Source organism: Hyaena hyaena, unplaced genomic scaffold (genome assembly GCF_003009895.1).
Source record: "Hyaena hyaena isolate Hyena2069 unplaced genomic scaffold, ASM300989v1 scaffold_988, whole genome shotgun sequence".
In the NCBI taxonomy this organism is placed as follows: Eukaryota; Metazoa; Chordata; class Mammalia; order Carnivora; family Hyaenidae; genus Hyaena; species Hyaena hyaena.
Window position 1 is genome coordinate 215062 of NW_024081611.1, and position 17282 is coordinate 232343.

The 17282-nt window shown below is 52.6% G+C and overlaps 1 protein-coding gene across 1 annotated transcript in view; it reads left to right on the top strand.

Moving 5' to 3' along the window:
* Positions 1–17282, top strand: part of ACSBG2 (acyl-CoA synthetase bubblegum family member 2) — a 34385-nt gene that overhangs the window by 9750 nt on the left and 7353 nt on the right. Inside the window, 7 exon segments of the mRNA XM_039221342.1 lie at positions 3793–3881; positions 4814–4934; positions 7246–7329; positions 8934–9083; positions 12520–12696; positions 15473–15654; positions 15803–16042. Of these exon segments, the coding sequence (XP_039077273.1) occupies positions 3793–3881; positions 4814–4934; positions 7246–7329; positions 8934–9083; positions 12520–12696; positions 15473–15654; positions 15803–16042 (1043 nt within the window).

The following is a 17282-nucleotide window of genomic DNA, read 5'->3' on the forward strand; positions in this document are numbered from 1 at the left end:
CCCCCAAATTGAGTTTCGGAGTCTCTCATAGTTGTAGTCAAGCTGCCATCTAAAGGCTAGACCTGGGGCTGGAAGGGCCACTTGTAAGGTCACTTACATGGCTGGCCATTGGCAGGGAGCCTCGGTTCCTTGCTCCCTGGCCTTCTCCATGGGGTTGCTTGGGTGTCCCCTGATTATGGGAACCAGATTCCTCCAGAGTGAGTGATCTGAAAAAGCGTGAACAAGATGGGAACCGTGATATCTTCCATAACCTGATCTCAGTAGTGACACACAATCCCTTCTTCCACACCCTACTGGTCACACAGACCAGCGCTGATACAATGTGGGAGGGGATTATACAAGAACACGAACCCCAGGAGGAGACCATCTTGGAGGATGGCTGCCACACTCTCAGATCCTTCTATGTTGATTCACTACCCACCCCCCCAAAATAAACCCATACTCTTTCAACAAAGTATGCAAATATGTATGAAACGATATTGGCATAACCAGTCCCCTACTGGTGGGTGTTCACAGTGTCTCCATGCTTTGCCACCACATATAGAGGCACAGAAAAGCTTCTTTATACTATCCTTCTAGCGATAGTACCTCTGTGTGCCCACTCAGAGGGTGTGAGACAATCTGCTTACCTGTTATTCTTGCCAACATCACATTATAAAAAAATGTTCACATTGGCTACTTTGATAGGCATGTTAGGCAGAATTCTACAACCCCCCCCAAGATTCCCAACCCCTCGTATGTACAGACAGACTCCTCCCCTTGAGTATGGACAAAGCTTGTGACTATGATGAGATTTTCCTCTTGCGCTGGCAAAGGTGAAAAGATTTTACAAATGGAATTAGGTTCCCTGATCCGTTGGATTTGAGTTCATCAGAAAGATAAATGTTCTGGGTGGGTCTGACCTAATCAGGAAAACCATCAAAAGAAAGATCTTCCGCTGGCTTTGAGGAAGCAAAGTGCCATGTTGTAGACAGGGCCATGTGGCAGGGTATGGCAGACCTCTGGGAGAGCAGTCCCCAGCTGCCAGCTAGTGAGAAAACAGGATCTCAGTCATTTAACCCCAAGGAGATGAGTATTGCAAACAATGTACAAGTGTGGAAGATGATTCTCAAGCTTCCGAGGAGACACCGCAGTCCTCCCCAACCCCGATGCCTTAGTCAAGGAGATCCTTGGCAGAGGACCCACTTAAGCTGCGCCCAGATTCCTGAGCTATGGATGCTGAGATAATAAATATGTGTTGTTTGAAGTTGCTAAGTTTGTGGAGATGTGTGCCCCAACAGATAATGAATTCGATAGGTATCTCCTTCGTAAAAGGGAACGCCTGGCAATTTTGATTTATAGGAACTGCTATCACATCTGAACCCATATCTGGGTTCCCCTCACCCCTCCTCCGATACCCATGTGCTCTCACTGAGCAACTATGAGAGGCCACCACTGAGAACCATCTGCTAGCACTGAGCTTATACTGGCTGCCTCATGGCAGTGCTGTGTCAGCTCCCCTCTCCTGAAAGATGAGCCTCTTTAGCTGTGCCCTTAGATCTGGGGTTCAAAGATCCCTTCTCTCCTAATCCTCAGGGATCTGATAAGAAGTAAATCAGTTATCTACACGTTAATAGAGACTCTCTACCTACCGAGAAGAGCCTGTATGTTATTAAGCAGAAAGACTTGGCATCGTGTTTTTTTTAATTTAAAAAAACATTTTAATGTTTTTTATTTATTTCTGAGAGAGACCGCATGAGCAGGGGAGGGTCAGAGACAGAGGCAGACACAGAATCTGAAGCAGGCTCCAGGCTCTGAGCTGTCAGCATAGAACCCGATGTGGGGCTCGAACCCACGAACCGTGAGATCATGACCTGAGCCGAAGTCAGACGCTCAACCGACTGAGCCACCCAGGTGCCCTGGTGTCATGTTCTGAAGCATTAGCAGGCAAACGCTTTTCAAATGCTTACAATTTCCCCCAGAACAGTGGGTCATTGCCAGTCTTGGGCTTATATGACTAAAAGAACCCACAATAGGCGGCTCAGTCATGCATCGGCTCCGGTCATGATCTCACGGTTCATGGGTTCAAGCCCCACATTGAGCTCTGTGCTGACAGCTCAGAGCCTGGATCCTGCTTTGAATTCTGTGTCTCCTTCTCCCTCTGCCCCTCCTCTGCTTGCACTCTGTCTCTCCCTCTCTCTCAGAAATAAAGATTAAAAATAAGTAAGTAAATAGCCAAAACATGGAAAGAACCTAAGCATCCATCAACTGACAAATGGACCAAGAAGATGTGGTATATTATACAATGGAATACTACATGGCAATGAGAAAGAATGAATTCTGGCCATGTGTAGCAACATGGATGGACCTTGAGGGTGTTATGCTGAGCGAAATAAGTCAGGCAGAGGACAGATACCATATGTTTGCACATATAGGAGGGTTAGGAGGAAGTTAACAGAGGACCATGGGGGAGAAGAAGGGGAAAAATAGTTGAGAAGAGGGAGAGAGGCAAACCATGAGAGACTCTTGAATACTGAGAACAAACTGAGGACTGATGGGGGTGGGGGGGACAGAAAGGGGGGTGATGGGCATGGAGGAGGGCACTTGTGGGGATGAGCACTGGGTGTTATATGGAAACCAACTTGACAATAAACTATTTAAGAAAAAAAAATAAGTAAGTAAATAAAACGAAGTTAGCTTTCCAAAAACTCCATGGAGTCCCACTGGGAAAAGCCAGTGCTGAGCCTAAAATCTGGGGTGTGACAAACCTGGGCCCCCCTCAAGGAGGGAGAGGTTTCCTAGCTCATCCTCAAGCCCACTCAGATCAAGGTTACACTTTTAAAAGTGCAACTTATCACCACCACAGGCTATCATTCTGAGTACTTTTGTCATTACAAATAAAAATAAATTCACACCCATTAAGACGGCTATTAAAAAAAAAAAGAACAAAGTAACAGGTGTCAGTGAGGATGTGGAGAATGCAGCATCCTCGCGCAGGGCTGGTGGGAACATACAACGGAGCAGCCCTTACAGACGACAGTGGGGTGGTTCCTCAAAAAATTAAACCTGGACTTACATTCGACCGAACAATTCCCAAAAGAATTCAAGCAAGAGCTCAAGTAGATATCTGAACACAATGCTCACAACAGCCAAAACGTGGAGGCAATCAAGTGTCCGCTGGCGGGTGAATGGATAAGATACAATGCGGTCCATCTATAAATTATTGTTCAGTCTAAAAATGGAAGGACATTCTGCCACCTGCCACTTCATGTGGACGGACCTGGAGGACACTGTGCGCAGTGACAGAAGCCGGACACAGAGGACACGTCCTGTGTGACCCCACTCACAGGGGGTCCCCGAGGTGTCCCATTCACAGAGACAGAGAGTAGATGGTGGGAGCCGAGGGTGGGGCAGGGGGCGGGGAGTCTGTTTCATGGGGACAGAGTCTCAGTCTGGGGAGATGGAGATGGATGGGGGGGTGGCTGCACGACAGCGTGGGTGTGCTTGACGCCCTGAGCTGAGCACTAACACTTGGTTAGGATGTACATTCGCGCTATATATGACTTACCATAATAAAAAATAAATTCTACACAAACAAGAATAAATAAACGGGGCCTTATAGAGAGGGAGGCAAACCAGCCTCTCGAGAGTCACAAAAAGCTCACACCCCAGATTCTAGGCTCAGCCCTGGCTTCCCCACTGTGGCCACGTGGGCTGTGGAGTCTGCTCTCGCACATCCCAGGGAGCAGGTCCCACTTGGAAACAAAAGGTCTTTGTGTTTTGTGTCTGTTTGTCTGTTTTTTGCCTTCCCAGCTGGGCCTGCAGCGTTTCCACGGAGTTGGCATCCTGGGGTTTAACTCTGTCGAGTGGTTTATTGCTTCTCTTGGAGCCATCTTAGCAGGGTAAGACACGTCACCAACGGGTGTGGTTGACTCTGAATGAGGGCTCGCTCTGACCGAGAGGTGACTGGGAATTTCAGGTGCAACCCCAGGTTAGCAGGCAAGACAGACACACCAACCAACGTGACAAAGGACTAGCATCTTGGGTACATAAGGCGCTTCTATAACTGAGTAATAAATTTTTAATGTTTATTTTTCAGAGAGAGAGAGAGTGAGCGCTAGTGGGGGGGTGGGGGGAGGGAGACACAGAATCTGAAGCAGGCTCCAGGCCCTGAGCTGTCAGCACAGAGCCTGACGCGGGGCTCAAAACCACGAACCGTGAGATCATGACCTGAGCCAAGCCAAAGTTGGACGCTTAACCGACTGAGCTACCCAGGCGCCCCCGGGAAACGTACATTTTAAAAAACAGGATGGTCAAGGAGGGCACTTGTGGGGATGAGCACTGGGTGTTATATGGAAACCAACTTGACAATAAACTATTTGTAAAAAAAAAAAAAAAAAAAACCCAAAACCCAAAAAACCAGGATGGTCAAAAACAAGAACAAAAGGCAGTAAAATAGAGTGAACGGATGGGTGAGCAGGGGTCCGAATCTCACCTCTAGCATCTATTCCCTTGGAACCACCCTGAACAAGTGACCTCACCGCCCTGAGTCTCCATTTCTTCATCCATAAAACGAGGCACCACGACGGCTCCGTGATCTGCCATCACAATGAGGTTATAGGAGCTGCTGTTTTCATTACCCTCATTTTTGTTATTCTCATCATGGTTAACTCAAGGGAGCTAGGCTGGTACCAAGGCTGCAGACTCAGAACTTGCCTATAGACCCTTCCCTCCCCCCACCTTCCAGAACATTTTCACTTTGAGGCCGGGGGGGGGGGGCGGTGTGTGCACACACACGCACGCACACACCCACAGACACGTGTTCTTTCCCCAGGGGTCTCTGTGTTGGGATTTATTCCACCAACTCTGCGGATGCTTGTCAGTACGTCATCACTCACGCCAAAGTGAACATCCTGCTGGTTGAGAATGACCTACAGTTACAGAAAATCCTTTCGGTAAAACCGTGACCCAAGCGCTGTCTGCCACTCGCCCAAGGGGACCTTGGGGCTCTGACTACATGTCCTGTTGCTCCCAGGTGGATGCAAATGACAGGTGGGGTGGCGGGGCTGCCCCCTCGAGGGTCCACGAAGACTACTTTGGTGTAACCAGGGGGAGCAGGGTAAAGCCAAGGGAACCTAGTTTCTGATTCATACTTTTATTTCCTACTAAGCTTCTGTTTTCAAACTATGTTTATGTACATCCGATGCTTATTTTCTTTTAGAAGTGTAATTATTTTGAGGCTTATACCCCTTATATTTTTTACAACTGTCATCATTTCTGAAACGCTTGTCTTTCTCTTCAATTTCTTTCCAAAGTCCTACCACTTCCTGTTTCACCTCTTTCTGGTGTGGCTTTCTCTTCCCTCAGTGCTTGTATGTTTGCTTTGTGTTCTTCCTTCCCAGCTGCATCTACTTTGTTTCAATTTTTATGTTGGAATGCTGGGTGGCAATTTCCCTTTGCTTTGTGGTGACTTTTCTTTGTGTTCAAAATCTGGCTCCTCTCCCACTCCCTTTTTTCCCCCTTGTAGTATCTTTGTATGGATGTTGTAGAAAGTTTCTCAGTTACTAGTGTTTGAATGAGCTGCACTTCCCTGACCCACCTTTTGGCAGGAGGATCCTATGGGAAGGGAGTCTTCAGCAGGGTGAGCCTAGGTGACCAGATGCACCACTCAGCCCAAGGGCTCCCTGGCTGCCTGCATCAACCCCGTATTTCTGGACTACACACTTCTCTACTTTTTAATGTCTCTGAATTGAGAGATGGGTCTTACTGTCGGTGGCACCCTCCATATATCACCACCCATCACGTTTACCCACATTTTAACATCTCTGAAATTAGGGCAGACTTTCCAGACTCATGAAATCCAGCTGGACTTGGTCAAACAGACCACCCTGCAGCCAAGCCTCCTGGATGCCTAATTCCTCACCTGCTTCAGGGAGAACAGACTTCTCCGTCTAGCCTTGAGCTTTCTGAAAATGCTTGCTTTACTTTAAAAAAAAGTTTTTAATGTTTATTTATTTTTGAGAGAGAGAAAGGAGCATGAGCATGGGAGGGGCAGAGAGAGAGGGAGACACAGAATCGGAAGCAGCTCCAGGCTCTGAGCTGTCGGCACAAGAGCCCAACACGGGGTTCGAACTCATGGACCGTGAGATCATGACCTGAACAGAAGCAGGACATTTAGTCGACTGAGCCACCCAGTCAACCCTGAAATTACTTTCTTAAGTGATGCATCTGTGGTCTCTGATACTCATGTCATTCCGTTTTCTGTTCACAGCAGAAGAAACATTGGGGTGGCTGAAGAGTAGGGCTTACAATTTGGGTTTTTCCACCATTAGAAAATACCGCATGCCCTTCATATGCAAGATCCAAGGCCAGGCTTCTGACACGCTCCTCCTGAACTGGATGTTCAGTTCCACTTGGAAATCTTTGATTCTGGGCGATACGCGTGGCTTACAGCCCTCCAGCTCTGCGGTGCTTCCCTCCTTCCTTCAGAATGAACTCCAAATTCCTCGCCACCACCACCGCCTCCAAGACGTGGCCAGCCTGGCCCTCCCCTCCTTTCCTGCCTCCACCCTCAACCCTCTCCCTCCACCCCTGCAGCAGCCATCCCAGACTTTACATACTCCTCAAACATCCCAGCCGCTGCCTACACCATGCTTTCCAGATGTCTGTTCCCTTGCTCTCCGGACACCTCCTGTGTGACGGCCATCGGCGCTTCTGTCCTCTTTTCTCTCAATCCACGCGGGGGACTTGGCCATGATTGTAATTACCACACTGGGCGTTGGAAGTGACTTCTGTCATGTCACAGGGACACACCCCTTCCTCTGCATCAATAGGGCACAAGGACCCTGCAGGCCTGGTCTCCTGAACCCGAGCCCTAGGTGTTGGTAGAAAGTCCTCAGGTTTTCCAGGTCCCAGGCACCTTCACAGAGGATTTTTCTTGCCCAAGTCCAGCTAGAAGGTTAGCTGGATCCTGGCTGCACGGCGCAAGGGGCAGGCTCACCAACCAACAGCCACAGCTCTGTGTGTCCAGAGCCTGGGAGGCCATGGGCTTCGCAGGCCTTTAAGCACCAGGCGCCGCTGATACGACCCCAGGGGACTCAGCAGCCGGAGACCAGCATGGTCACAGCAGTGCTGGGACTCAGTGGGGACAGAGCTGTGGGGCAGGATAAAGAGGGGATGCTGGGGCCGCCAGGGGACACTGCCTGGGACGGGCACCCACCCTTCGTCTCCCTGGGGCCATGAAGCCCACATGAAACTCTCTTTCAGATTCCGCGGGCCAGGAGGGAGACGCTCAAAGCAATCATCCAGTACAAGCTGCCCATGGAGGAGAGCAGTGACGACCTGTACTCTGTGAGTGGGGTGGGGGGCGCTCACAAGGGAGGGGGAGGGCCCAGAGGGGGCTTTCTCCTTTCCTTCCTGGCACAGGGTTCAGGCGACAGGAAGATCTGTTCTGGTTATTCACTGCTGTGAAACAAATCTCCCCCCAAACTGATGGCTTAACATAACCATCTCCATTTTATTATCCATTTTTCTTTCAAGGCGTTTACGGTCATTGAAAAAAATACTGCCTCGTTGAAAATTGGGTGTGTGAAAGCTCATAGCATTGAGTTCCCCCCCCCACCGCCCCCATCATGAAGCTTTTTTTTTTAAAGTTATTAGTGAGTTTAAAAGTATTGCATTTAAAATACTACTTATGTTGATTACCAGAGGTTTGGCGTCTTTTGTTTTGTTCTGTCGTTTGCATCTCCTTAAACGTTGCCCTAGAGGCTAAGTCCCCAATCCTCCTTCGGGTCCAGCAGCCAGGCTCCTCTGCGCCTCCCCCTCTCTCCCCCTCTCTCTACCGGCTCTCCAAGCAGGATGACCTCAGGCTAGCCAGAGCAGGGGTGAGGTAAGCCGGGCCAGGGGGCCTGTGAGAAGGGCAAGACGAGCTGCTGTTAACGTCCAGGTGATCAGACCCTCAAACCCATGACTCGGATCAGAAGTCCTAAAACGTCACAGAGTTTATCTGGTTCGTGGAAGGCAGACAAAAGGTGCCAGTGCTTCTTTCTGGCCAACCAGAACCTCGGCTGCCTGTGCACCTTCCAGAGAACACTCACATGTCAAGACCAGAATGGTGACTGACTGAGGAAGAAAACTGATCAGAACCACAGACATTTCAGTGGTTAAGAGTGGCCGTCACAGGAGCAGTATCTGAGGTTTGCATACCTTAAAAAAAAAAAACAAACTCCTTTGTCAGCGGCAGCAGGATGAACAACACCCTGGACGCTCGGGGCAGAGAATTCTTTGTCGTGGGGCCAAACTGCGCTGTCAGCCACCGAGCAGCACCCGGGGCCTCTGCCCACTAGACGACCACGGCACCATCCCTGCGAGACCAGAAAGGCCCTGGATGGGGCCCGCGGTGGTGGGCCCGGCGTCACATCCTCACTCCCCTTCTGGGGGCCGCTGCGTGCCCTCCGTCTGGAATCCAGAGCCCCGCCCTCCTCCAGGGCCTTGCTGGGGCTCCCCGTCCTGGGTGACAGCTCAGCTGGCACAGCCCAGCCCACATCTGAAGGCAGGTAAGTGTGCAGCTCCAGGTCCCAACACCTTGGTTCGGAAGCCTGGTTCCTGTTTACCTGCTGGGTGACCTTCGTCGGCTCCCAGGGCTACATCCTGACTCACCCGGGTCCAGATGACTCATTCCTGCCCCAGCGCTTCCAGCAAAAGCCCTGACCTTCACTGTGATTGGACCAGCTGCCGTCACATGTCCAGACCCAGCAGCCGGGCTGGGAAGTAGAGGCGGCCAAGCAAACATTTTAGGGCTGTCTTAAGAGGCACCAGGCCGGGTGACCCCTCGTGGCGGGAATCTTGCTTTGGAGAAGCTGATGGTCACTGGCCTGACTGGGGGCCACCCCTGGCCTATTGCAGGTCACGCTCACATCCGGGGCCCCCATCCTGCCTGTCTTTTCTCTCCACAGTGGAATGATTTCATGGAACTTGGCAACAGCATCCCCGAGTCCCAGCTGGACCAGATCATAGACAGCCAGAGGGCCAATCAGTGCGCGGTGGTCATCTACACTTCTGGGACCATAGGCAGCCCCAAGGGGGTGATGCTTAGCCACGACAATGTAAGTGGGTCTCCGCCACCAGCAGCACCGAGCTCTGCGGCCCCCGGGGTCCCTGCATGCTGGGCCAGGTTCCCTCGGGCTTTTTCCACTCCTGACCCACAGACGCAGGGTGGCCTCGAGGGGTCTGGCACATGGTGGCTCCCCAACCAGTGAAGCAAGGAGAGTCATGTGATCACTTCCAAGAGGGCAGCCTAGCGCAGGGGCTGAAACCGAGGGCTTCAGAGCAGACTGCATTCAAATCCTGGCTCTTGATCGTGAGGCTTACCTCACGGCTCCAAGCCTCAGTTTGCACATCTGTAAAGTGGGTGTGGTGCTACAGTCCCCTCCGCGCGGGCTGTTTTGAAAACTGATTGAGCTCCTGTTTGGAGAGAGCTCAGGCCATGTTTGATAGTAAGATAAGTACGTGAAAGAGCAGGACACACATTCCGTGTTTCGGAAGCAAAGCGGAAGTTGCTGTTTCAGTTACTCGGGAAAGGCTGCGTCTTTGGAAAAGACATGTCTGGACGGAGCCACAAGCGACAGCAATTTAGACCATCGTCACAGGAGAATAAAGGCAGCGGATGCTGAAGGACGCCATTTATGTAAAACCCTCAGAAATGCAAACTTACCCACAGGGACAGAAAGCAGATCTGGGCTGCCTGGGCGGCGGGGCAGGGGGAGGGGATGAGGGAGGCGTCACAGAGGGGTGCGTGGAAACCCTCGGGGTGACGTCAGCATTCACCACCTTGATTTGGGGGATGGTTTCACCGGTGGAGACCAGTGTCAGGGGTGCCAGGCTGTCCCCTCTACACACGTGTACTGCCCGTGCCCCAGCTACCCGTCAACAGAGTGGCTTCACACAAAAAGGGGAGAAGCAGCGCGTGCACGCCAGGCACGGCCCGAGGGCCTTACGCTCTGAGCGCTCAGAGCGGCTCCTGCCAGTTCTCTAGGCGGACGCTCCCTTCTGCATGTGGGAAAACCGAAGTGCAGAGGCGGGGCCACGTGGCCGGGCCACACAGAGCAGCACGGTGGCGCCGGGCCTGGACCCGGCAGGCAGGCGGCCTTGCAGGACGCGCCCCCAGCCCTGCAGCTCCACGTGGCCGCCGTGTGAAACTGTCCACACGCGTGACGTAAACGCTGTTGAGCGCTGCAGCGCGGCAGGCAGGGCAAAGCGTGCTTCGTGCTGAAAGCTAAAAAACGTCTGCGAGCAAGGTGCACACGTGCACAGTTTTTAAAGCAGAAAAGCCCCCGACTGGCGATGGTGGGTCTCCGTCGGGAAGACCACCGGTGTTCACACGAGGCCTCCTCCCAGCCCAGGTGACCGGTTAGCAGACGCACCGGGCTCTGCACTGGCCGTGCCCTCTTGCTCGCTCTCGTTGCCGGAGAGCCCCACGGCTCGTAGCTTCACCTCCCTCGGGCCCTGCTCCCACGTGACCTCCTCCACAAAGCCCTCCCGGACTTCCGTGCTAAAAACAGCACACAAAAATAAACCACTCCGGTGGCTTCTAATCTGCCTCTGGCTCCTGTTCTTCTCACCCTGATTCCCGTGGACAGCAGCCCCGGGAGGACAGGTCTCTCCCATGTCACCACTGTGACCCCCATGCCGGGTGCACAGGGGGCCCTGATCCACGACTTTGGAATCTGTATAAAGGGATGAAAGGAATCTACTGAGACCCTGCCCCTACCCTGGCCGGTGTCTCTGCGCCTCGTGCCTTTGTGGCTGATGAGACGCCCTCTCCCCGTGACGGTGACCCGGGGCCTGCATCCTGGCGCTCCCACCTGCTGGCGGCGTGACCTGGGACAAGTTTCTCATCTTCTCTGGGCCTCAGTTTCCCTGTCTGTAAAAGGGAGGCCAGAACGGCTTCTGTCTCTCAGAGTTGCCTTACGGGGTGAATGATTTCAGACACCGTGTTGGGTACCTCAGGCCGATTTAAAACCCGAGCGGTGGATTTCTTCTGAGTCTGGAGCTCAGGCGGGGCTCGGCGGGGAGCTTCTTTAGTCCCAGGAAGTGTCGCTGGCGCTTCCTGCCCAAGCAGGGTGGCACTCCCCTGTGTCACATGGCCTGGGGTGTCGTGGCCCCGAGGGCGCGGGGCTTCTTCGCGTGGTGGCTGGTTCCCCCCGAGGAAGGAATCTCCTGGACAGACGCGGAGGCTCAATGTCCGAAGCCACACAGGGTCACTTCTGCTCCAATGTCTTGATCCAAACAGCCCTGTGAGGGGAGAGGAACACCTTCCAGCTCCGGATGGAGGTGCGGCAGGGAATGTGCAGCTGTCCTTGCCCGCCCTGCACATACAGGCGCACCGTGGGCCACTCCAGCCATGCCAACGCAGGACCCTGTTAGATTACGCCATCGTCGTCAGAGCAGCAAGCAAAGGCTAGCCCGGTGCAGCCACGCAGGCCAAAGCTCCGCCCGAGACCCTGCACCAAGCCCCTCCCCCACCCCCTTGCCCCAAGGGAAACGGTCACAAACCCCTTTCACAGATGGGGAAACCGAGGCTCGGAGAGGGGAAATGACGTGCTCAACGTCACTGAGGCAGGCTCTGAACCCAGGAGTCTCGACACCCCTGGCCTACATCATGGTCTACCCGGGCCAAGCTCCTTCCCTCAACAGATGTCACTGGTGCCTTGGAACACAGGCTGCTGGGAAAGAAGGAAACTCCCTCCGTCTGAGGCCATTCCGGTTTGGGTGGCATGAGATGGCCTCTCTGAGTTGGCGACATTTAAGCAGAAACATAACATTTGAGAAAGACTCAGTTGTGGGGAAAGCTGGAGGAAGAGCATTCCACGCAGCTGGAACAGCATGTTGAAAGGCCCTGAGGCAGCACCGTGCCTCACGCGCTGGAGGAACAGTGTGGAGGCCCGTGTGGCTTAATGAATGAGGGATTCTTTGCCAGGGATTTATGATGCCAGCGAGAAGTGCCGGCTGCAAAATTACAGACCTGCTGAAACTTCACATCAAGGCATGCAGTGGAGAAAGAAAAACATGAATATTGCTCACTGCTGCGTGTTTGTGTGATGGGATTACGCGAAGGCTGTTTGGTGTGTTGGACAGGAGAAGCCTCTGTGCCCATTTTACAGATGAGCAAAGAGCCCAGGGTCACCAAGCAAGCAAGCAAACAGCAGAGTCAGGATTTGATCCTGGGATGCTTACTGAATCCTTGAGATTTTTGACTCTCCATGTAGGTGTTCTGATTCCAGGGTGTGTTGTTGGGTCCAAGTGGCTCTTCTAGCCTCAGAGCTGCTCACTCCTAGCCTCGGGCGTCAGCTCACTGCTCCGTGCTTCTGTTTCCCCATCTGTAAAATATACAGAATCACGGTTACCGACCCCAGCATGTTAGGACTTCATGTGTACAAAGTAGGACAGCGGTGCCGAGCACACAGTAGGTGCTCTGTAAGTGTGTGTTAAATAACTGCATTTAAATGGCCCTCCAGCAAGTAAGCCCGACTTGTGTTCCAGATCACGTGGACCGCCGGGGCAGCGGCGAAGAACTGCGGCCTGTCCAACGCCGCGGAAAAGCAGGAGGTGGTGGTCAGCTACCTTCCCCTCAGCCACATCGCGGCTCAGATGATGGATGTCTGGATACCCATGAAGATTGGGGCTTACACCTACTTCGCTCAACCAGACGCGCTCAAGGTGAGGCTGAGGGCAGCCTGGGACGAGTGGGTGGTTCTGTTAAGCCCTCGATCCAGGGGTTCTTTCTCTATCTTATGCTCCAACGTAGAGGCAGTGGAAATGGCTGGCCCCGTTCTTTTAGTTTATGTCTTTATCCACGTCAGGGCATCCCCATATGGTTGTTCAGGTTGTACACTGAACCACCCAAAACTAAGATGTGACTGGTATTAAAAGGAGAACATATTGGGGGCGCCTGGGTGGCTCAGTCAGTTGAGCGTCTGACTTCGGCTCAGGTCATGGTCTCATGGCTCGTGGGTTCTGTGCTGACAGCTCAGAGCCTGGAGCCTGCTTTGGATTCTGTGTGTCCCTCTCTCTCTGTCCCTCCCCTGCTCACGCTGTCTCTTTCTCAAAAATAAATAAAACATTAAAAAAATTAAAATATTTTTAAAATTCAAAAATAAAAAGCAGATGTGTGTGCGCACACATGTGTGTTTTAAGTCAGCATTCCCAGCACCAAAAAGCTCCACACAACCAAATGCATCTCAAGGCCCTTTCCCACATCTACAGTCCCTTTTGCTGTGAAAGAGAACATCTTCACAGGTTCTGGGGTTAGGGTGTGACACATTCAGGGGACAGCGACTCTGCCTGGAGGCACTGAGCAGGCTAAGTCTTACAGCCTATGTGACTCCTTCTAGAAGATTCGTTCCCTCGTTGTTCACATGGCAGACTCCTCGTCATTTTGTTCTCCACTTCAGTATCTCCTCGGCCCCCCTCCCACACCCCTGTGCTCCGTGTTGGAGAACTTGTAGCCACACGATGATAAACACTTCCTTTTCTGGCTGATGGCTTCAAGATCCGAGCAGATCCAGTCCCTCTGCATCCTTATCAACTCCTAATACTTCAACAGTTTCCAAACCACCAGCCCCACGGGCGATAAAAGTATCTTAACATATTAAGAGACTGTCAGACTGTTTCCAAAGTGGCCACCCCATTGCATGCTCCCCCCAGGACGCCAGAGAGGCCACCGTGCTGCTGCTGTCCCTACCGCTGCCCGTTCTAGTGGCAGGAAGGTGGCATGTGCACTTCCCTGATGACTAACGGGGGGGCAAGGGGGTGAGTGCCGCCTCATGCACTTGGTGCCGGCTGTATACCTTCTTTGGGAGGAAAAAAGTGTGAATCTTTTGCTGGTTAAAATTTTTTTTTTATTCATTTTTATTTTTTTTATTATTTTTTAAAAATGTTTATTTATTTCTAGGAGAAAGAGAGAGAGACAGCGTGAGCAGGGGAGGGTCAGAGAGAGAGGGAGTCACAGACTCTGACACAGGCTCCAGGCTCTGAGCTGGCAGTCAGCACAGAGCCCGACGCGGGGCTCGAACCCACGAACCGTGAGATCATGACCTAAGCGAAAGTTGGACGCTTAACCAACTAAGCCACCCAGGCACCCCATTATTCATTTTTAAAAGAGAGAGCAGGAGGGGCAGAGAGAGAGGGAGAGACAGAATCCCAAGCAGGCTCTGCAATGCCAGCACAGAGCCTGACATGGGGCTTGAACTCATCAAGACCTGAGCTGAAACCAAGAGTCGGATGCTCAGCCGACGGACGCACGCAGACGCCCCTCTTTTGATCATTTAAAAATGTGGTTGGGGCGTCTGGGGGGGCTCCGTCAGTTAAGTGTCTGACTCTTGGTTTCGGCTCAGGTCATGATCTCATGGTTCATGTGGGTTCGAGCCCGACACCGGGCTCTGCAGTAACGGCACTGCGCCTGCTTGGGGTTCTCTCTCCCTCTCTGTCCCTCCCCTGCTCATGCTCTCTCTCTCTCTCAAAATAAATAAATAAAACTTAAAAAGAAATTTAAATTTTGGTTATGTATCTTCTTATGGTTGGATTCTAACCAAATACTGGTTTACAAGAACCTTCTCCCGGTGCTGTGTCTTCTCGCTTCTAGAAGTCGTTCCCTTCCCCTTTCATGACTGCGGTCCCTGGTGCCGTGTGCCGGAGACCCCTGCCTGCCCCAGGGCCACACAGGTTCCTGTCGCGTGTCCCCCAAAGCCTCTGCATCTTAGCTCTGACACTCAGGTCTGCACTCCGCTGTGAGTTCACTTCTCTGGTGAGAAGACACGAAGCTGAACGCTTTAATTTTTCAGGATAGGAATATCCTTCCTTCCCCTGAACTGCTCCTAAGTGTTCTGCGCCGTCGAACTGTGCATCCATCCTTATACTAGAGTCTTCTGGGCTTTCGGGCAGGCCCACCACCTTGCCCTGGTTTTCCTGGGACATTCCAGAAGCTCCTTCAGTTCTGAGCAAACCAGGACAGCCGATGACCCTATTTTATAATAAATTTCAAAATCAAATAGCGATTCTTCTGATTTTGTTCTTCTTTTCCAAAATTGCTTCGGTCGTCCTAGGTCCTCTGCATTTCCATGTAAATTTTCAAGGCTGGCTTGTCAACCTGTGTGGTAAGTCCTGCCTGGATTCTGACAGGGATTGCTCTGAATCCGTAGATCTATTTGGGAAAGAATCTTACATCCTTGTGAACAGTTGTGCAATATTCCACTGCCTGCTTGGTCAAGTATTGTTGTTTTTACCAGTCTGTGCTCTCCACCAAATCCCTAGAGAGAGTGTGAAATCTGAGTGGCTACCAGCCAGCCAATGGGTGGGCTCCCGTGGGTGGGGTGCTCACCCTGGGCCAATCAGCAAAGGTAAGGTACTCCTGGACTGAGCTGGATGGCTGGGGAGAGGGGACATGCAGGTTCCATGCAAGGTGCCCATGTGGCTGACTCAACTCTGTCTCTTGCAGGGCACCTTGATCAATACTCTGCAGGAGGTAAAGCCTACTGCCTTCCTGGGGGTGCCCCGAATTTGGGAGAAGATGCAGGAGACGATAAAGGAAACTGGTGCCAAATTCTCAAGCTTGAGGAAGAAGGTGTTTTCATGGGGAAGAGTTATTGGCTTAAAGATCAATACAAAAAGGATGCTGGGGTAGGTGCAGGGGCCAGCAGGGCCAGGCTGGGAGAGGGCAGTGGGTGAGGGGGCTCAGCCTTCTCCAGCTGGCCCCCCGTCAACTCCCATTTGGTTGCATGGCTGTTGGGCTGTTCTTAGAATTTTTTTTCGTCCTTGGCATTCTTAGTCACAGGACAAATGAAACTCCCATGAGCTACCGCATGGCGATGGCCCTCGTGTTCAGCAAAGTCAAGAGTGCCCTTGGCCTTGATCGCTGCCACTCTTTTATCAGCGGAGCCGCACCCCTCAACAAAGAGACCTCTGAATTCTTCCTAAGCCTGGACATACCTATAGGCGATATGTACGGTTTGAGTGAAAGCTCAGGACCCCACACCATACCCATTCAGGAGAGCTACAGGATTCGAAGGTACCAGACTCCTAGGCAGACGCCCAGCCCTCCAGCGACGTGGGGGTCCGGGGCTAAAGGTGGGAGGGCAGGCAAGCCACTGAGCTAAGATGAACCCTGGCCCAAGTGTCCAGAATGACCCCTGTTCTCCAGCCTCTAAGCCCTACGTGCTCATGACCATGGAAGCTCCCATTTGCCGGAGAGCCCAAAGACAGGGAGGGCTCTTGGAATGTTCCAGGGTCTCCCCAGCTGTCATTGGTGAGTGACAGCTCACCCAGGCTCCAGACAGCCCGCCCAGGCTCACCCAGCTCAGGTTCCCCTCCTGGGACCTCAGGACCCCTCGTCTCTGCCATGCTCCCTCTCCAACACGACCACGGGCCCTTCTCCCAAGCCCCGCGGGTCCCAGGCCGCAGGAGGGAACCCAAGGACGCTGAAACGGGAGGGACACCAAAGACGAGGTCTGTGTGGGTCTGCAAGTCACAGAAGCCCCCACCGTCTCTCCCTGACCCCCTCCCTGCAGTCATATCACAAGTCCAGCTTTGCTCTCGTGCTTGGCCAGGTTCCAACTGCCTCTGAACTTGGCAAAAAGCAAGCTCAATCTTCCTAATATGGCAAAACCATCTCTTGCCTTTTGCTTTTACCCTGGGGGGAGCTCTGCACCCCAACGTCCCCCCCCCAACTCCACAGCCCACCTGAGGCCTATCTTTGGCTGTAACCCACATGCCCACTACAGTTTTCCCAAAACTGAATGGGGGGTCCTTCCCTAAAGAGAAGGGACGCTTCCCTAACCCTGGAGGAAAGGTACAGGTCCCGGCCTCTGTCTTTAATAGCACTTTTCAATGAGGAATACAGGCCCACATCCCCAAACTCAGAAGGCATTAACTGACAAGGTGAAAAGCTCCCTCCCGCCCACCCCAGACCTCCAGTTCACGACGCGTGTATGTGAGTTTGGCATGGCCACCATAACAAAGTCCCACAAACTCACACAACAAAAAAACCATCTTCTTACAACTCTGGGGAACAGAGGTCCGAGGTCAAGGTGTGGGCAGGTTGGCTCGTTCTGAGGGTGACGGAGAACCTGGCCCAGGCCCTCCGCTGGCATCTGGGGGTGGGTGGGGGTGGGGGGTTGCTGGCCACCTCTGGCACTCCTGGGCTTATAGACGCATCACTTGGATCCCCTCCTCCGTCTTCACACGGTTCTCGCCATGTGCCTGTCTGAAGGAGACCCTTTCCATAAGGACACCAATCCTTCCATGAGGGT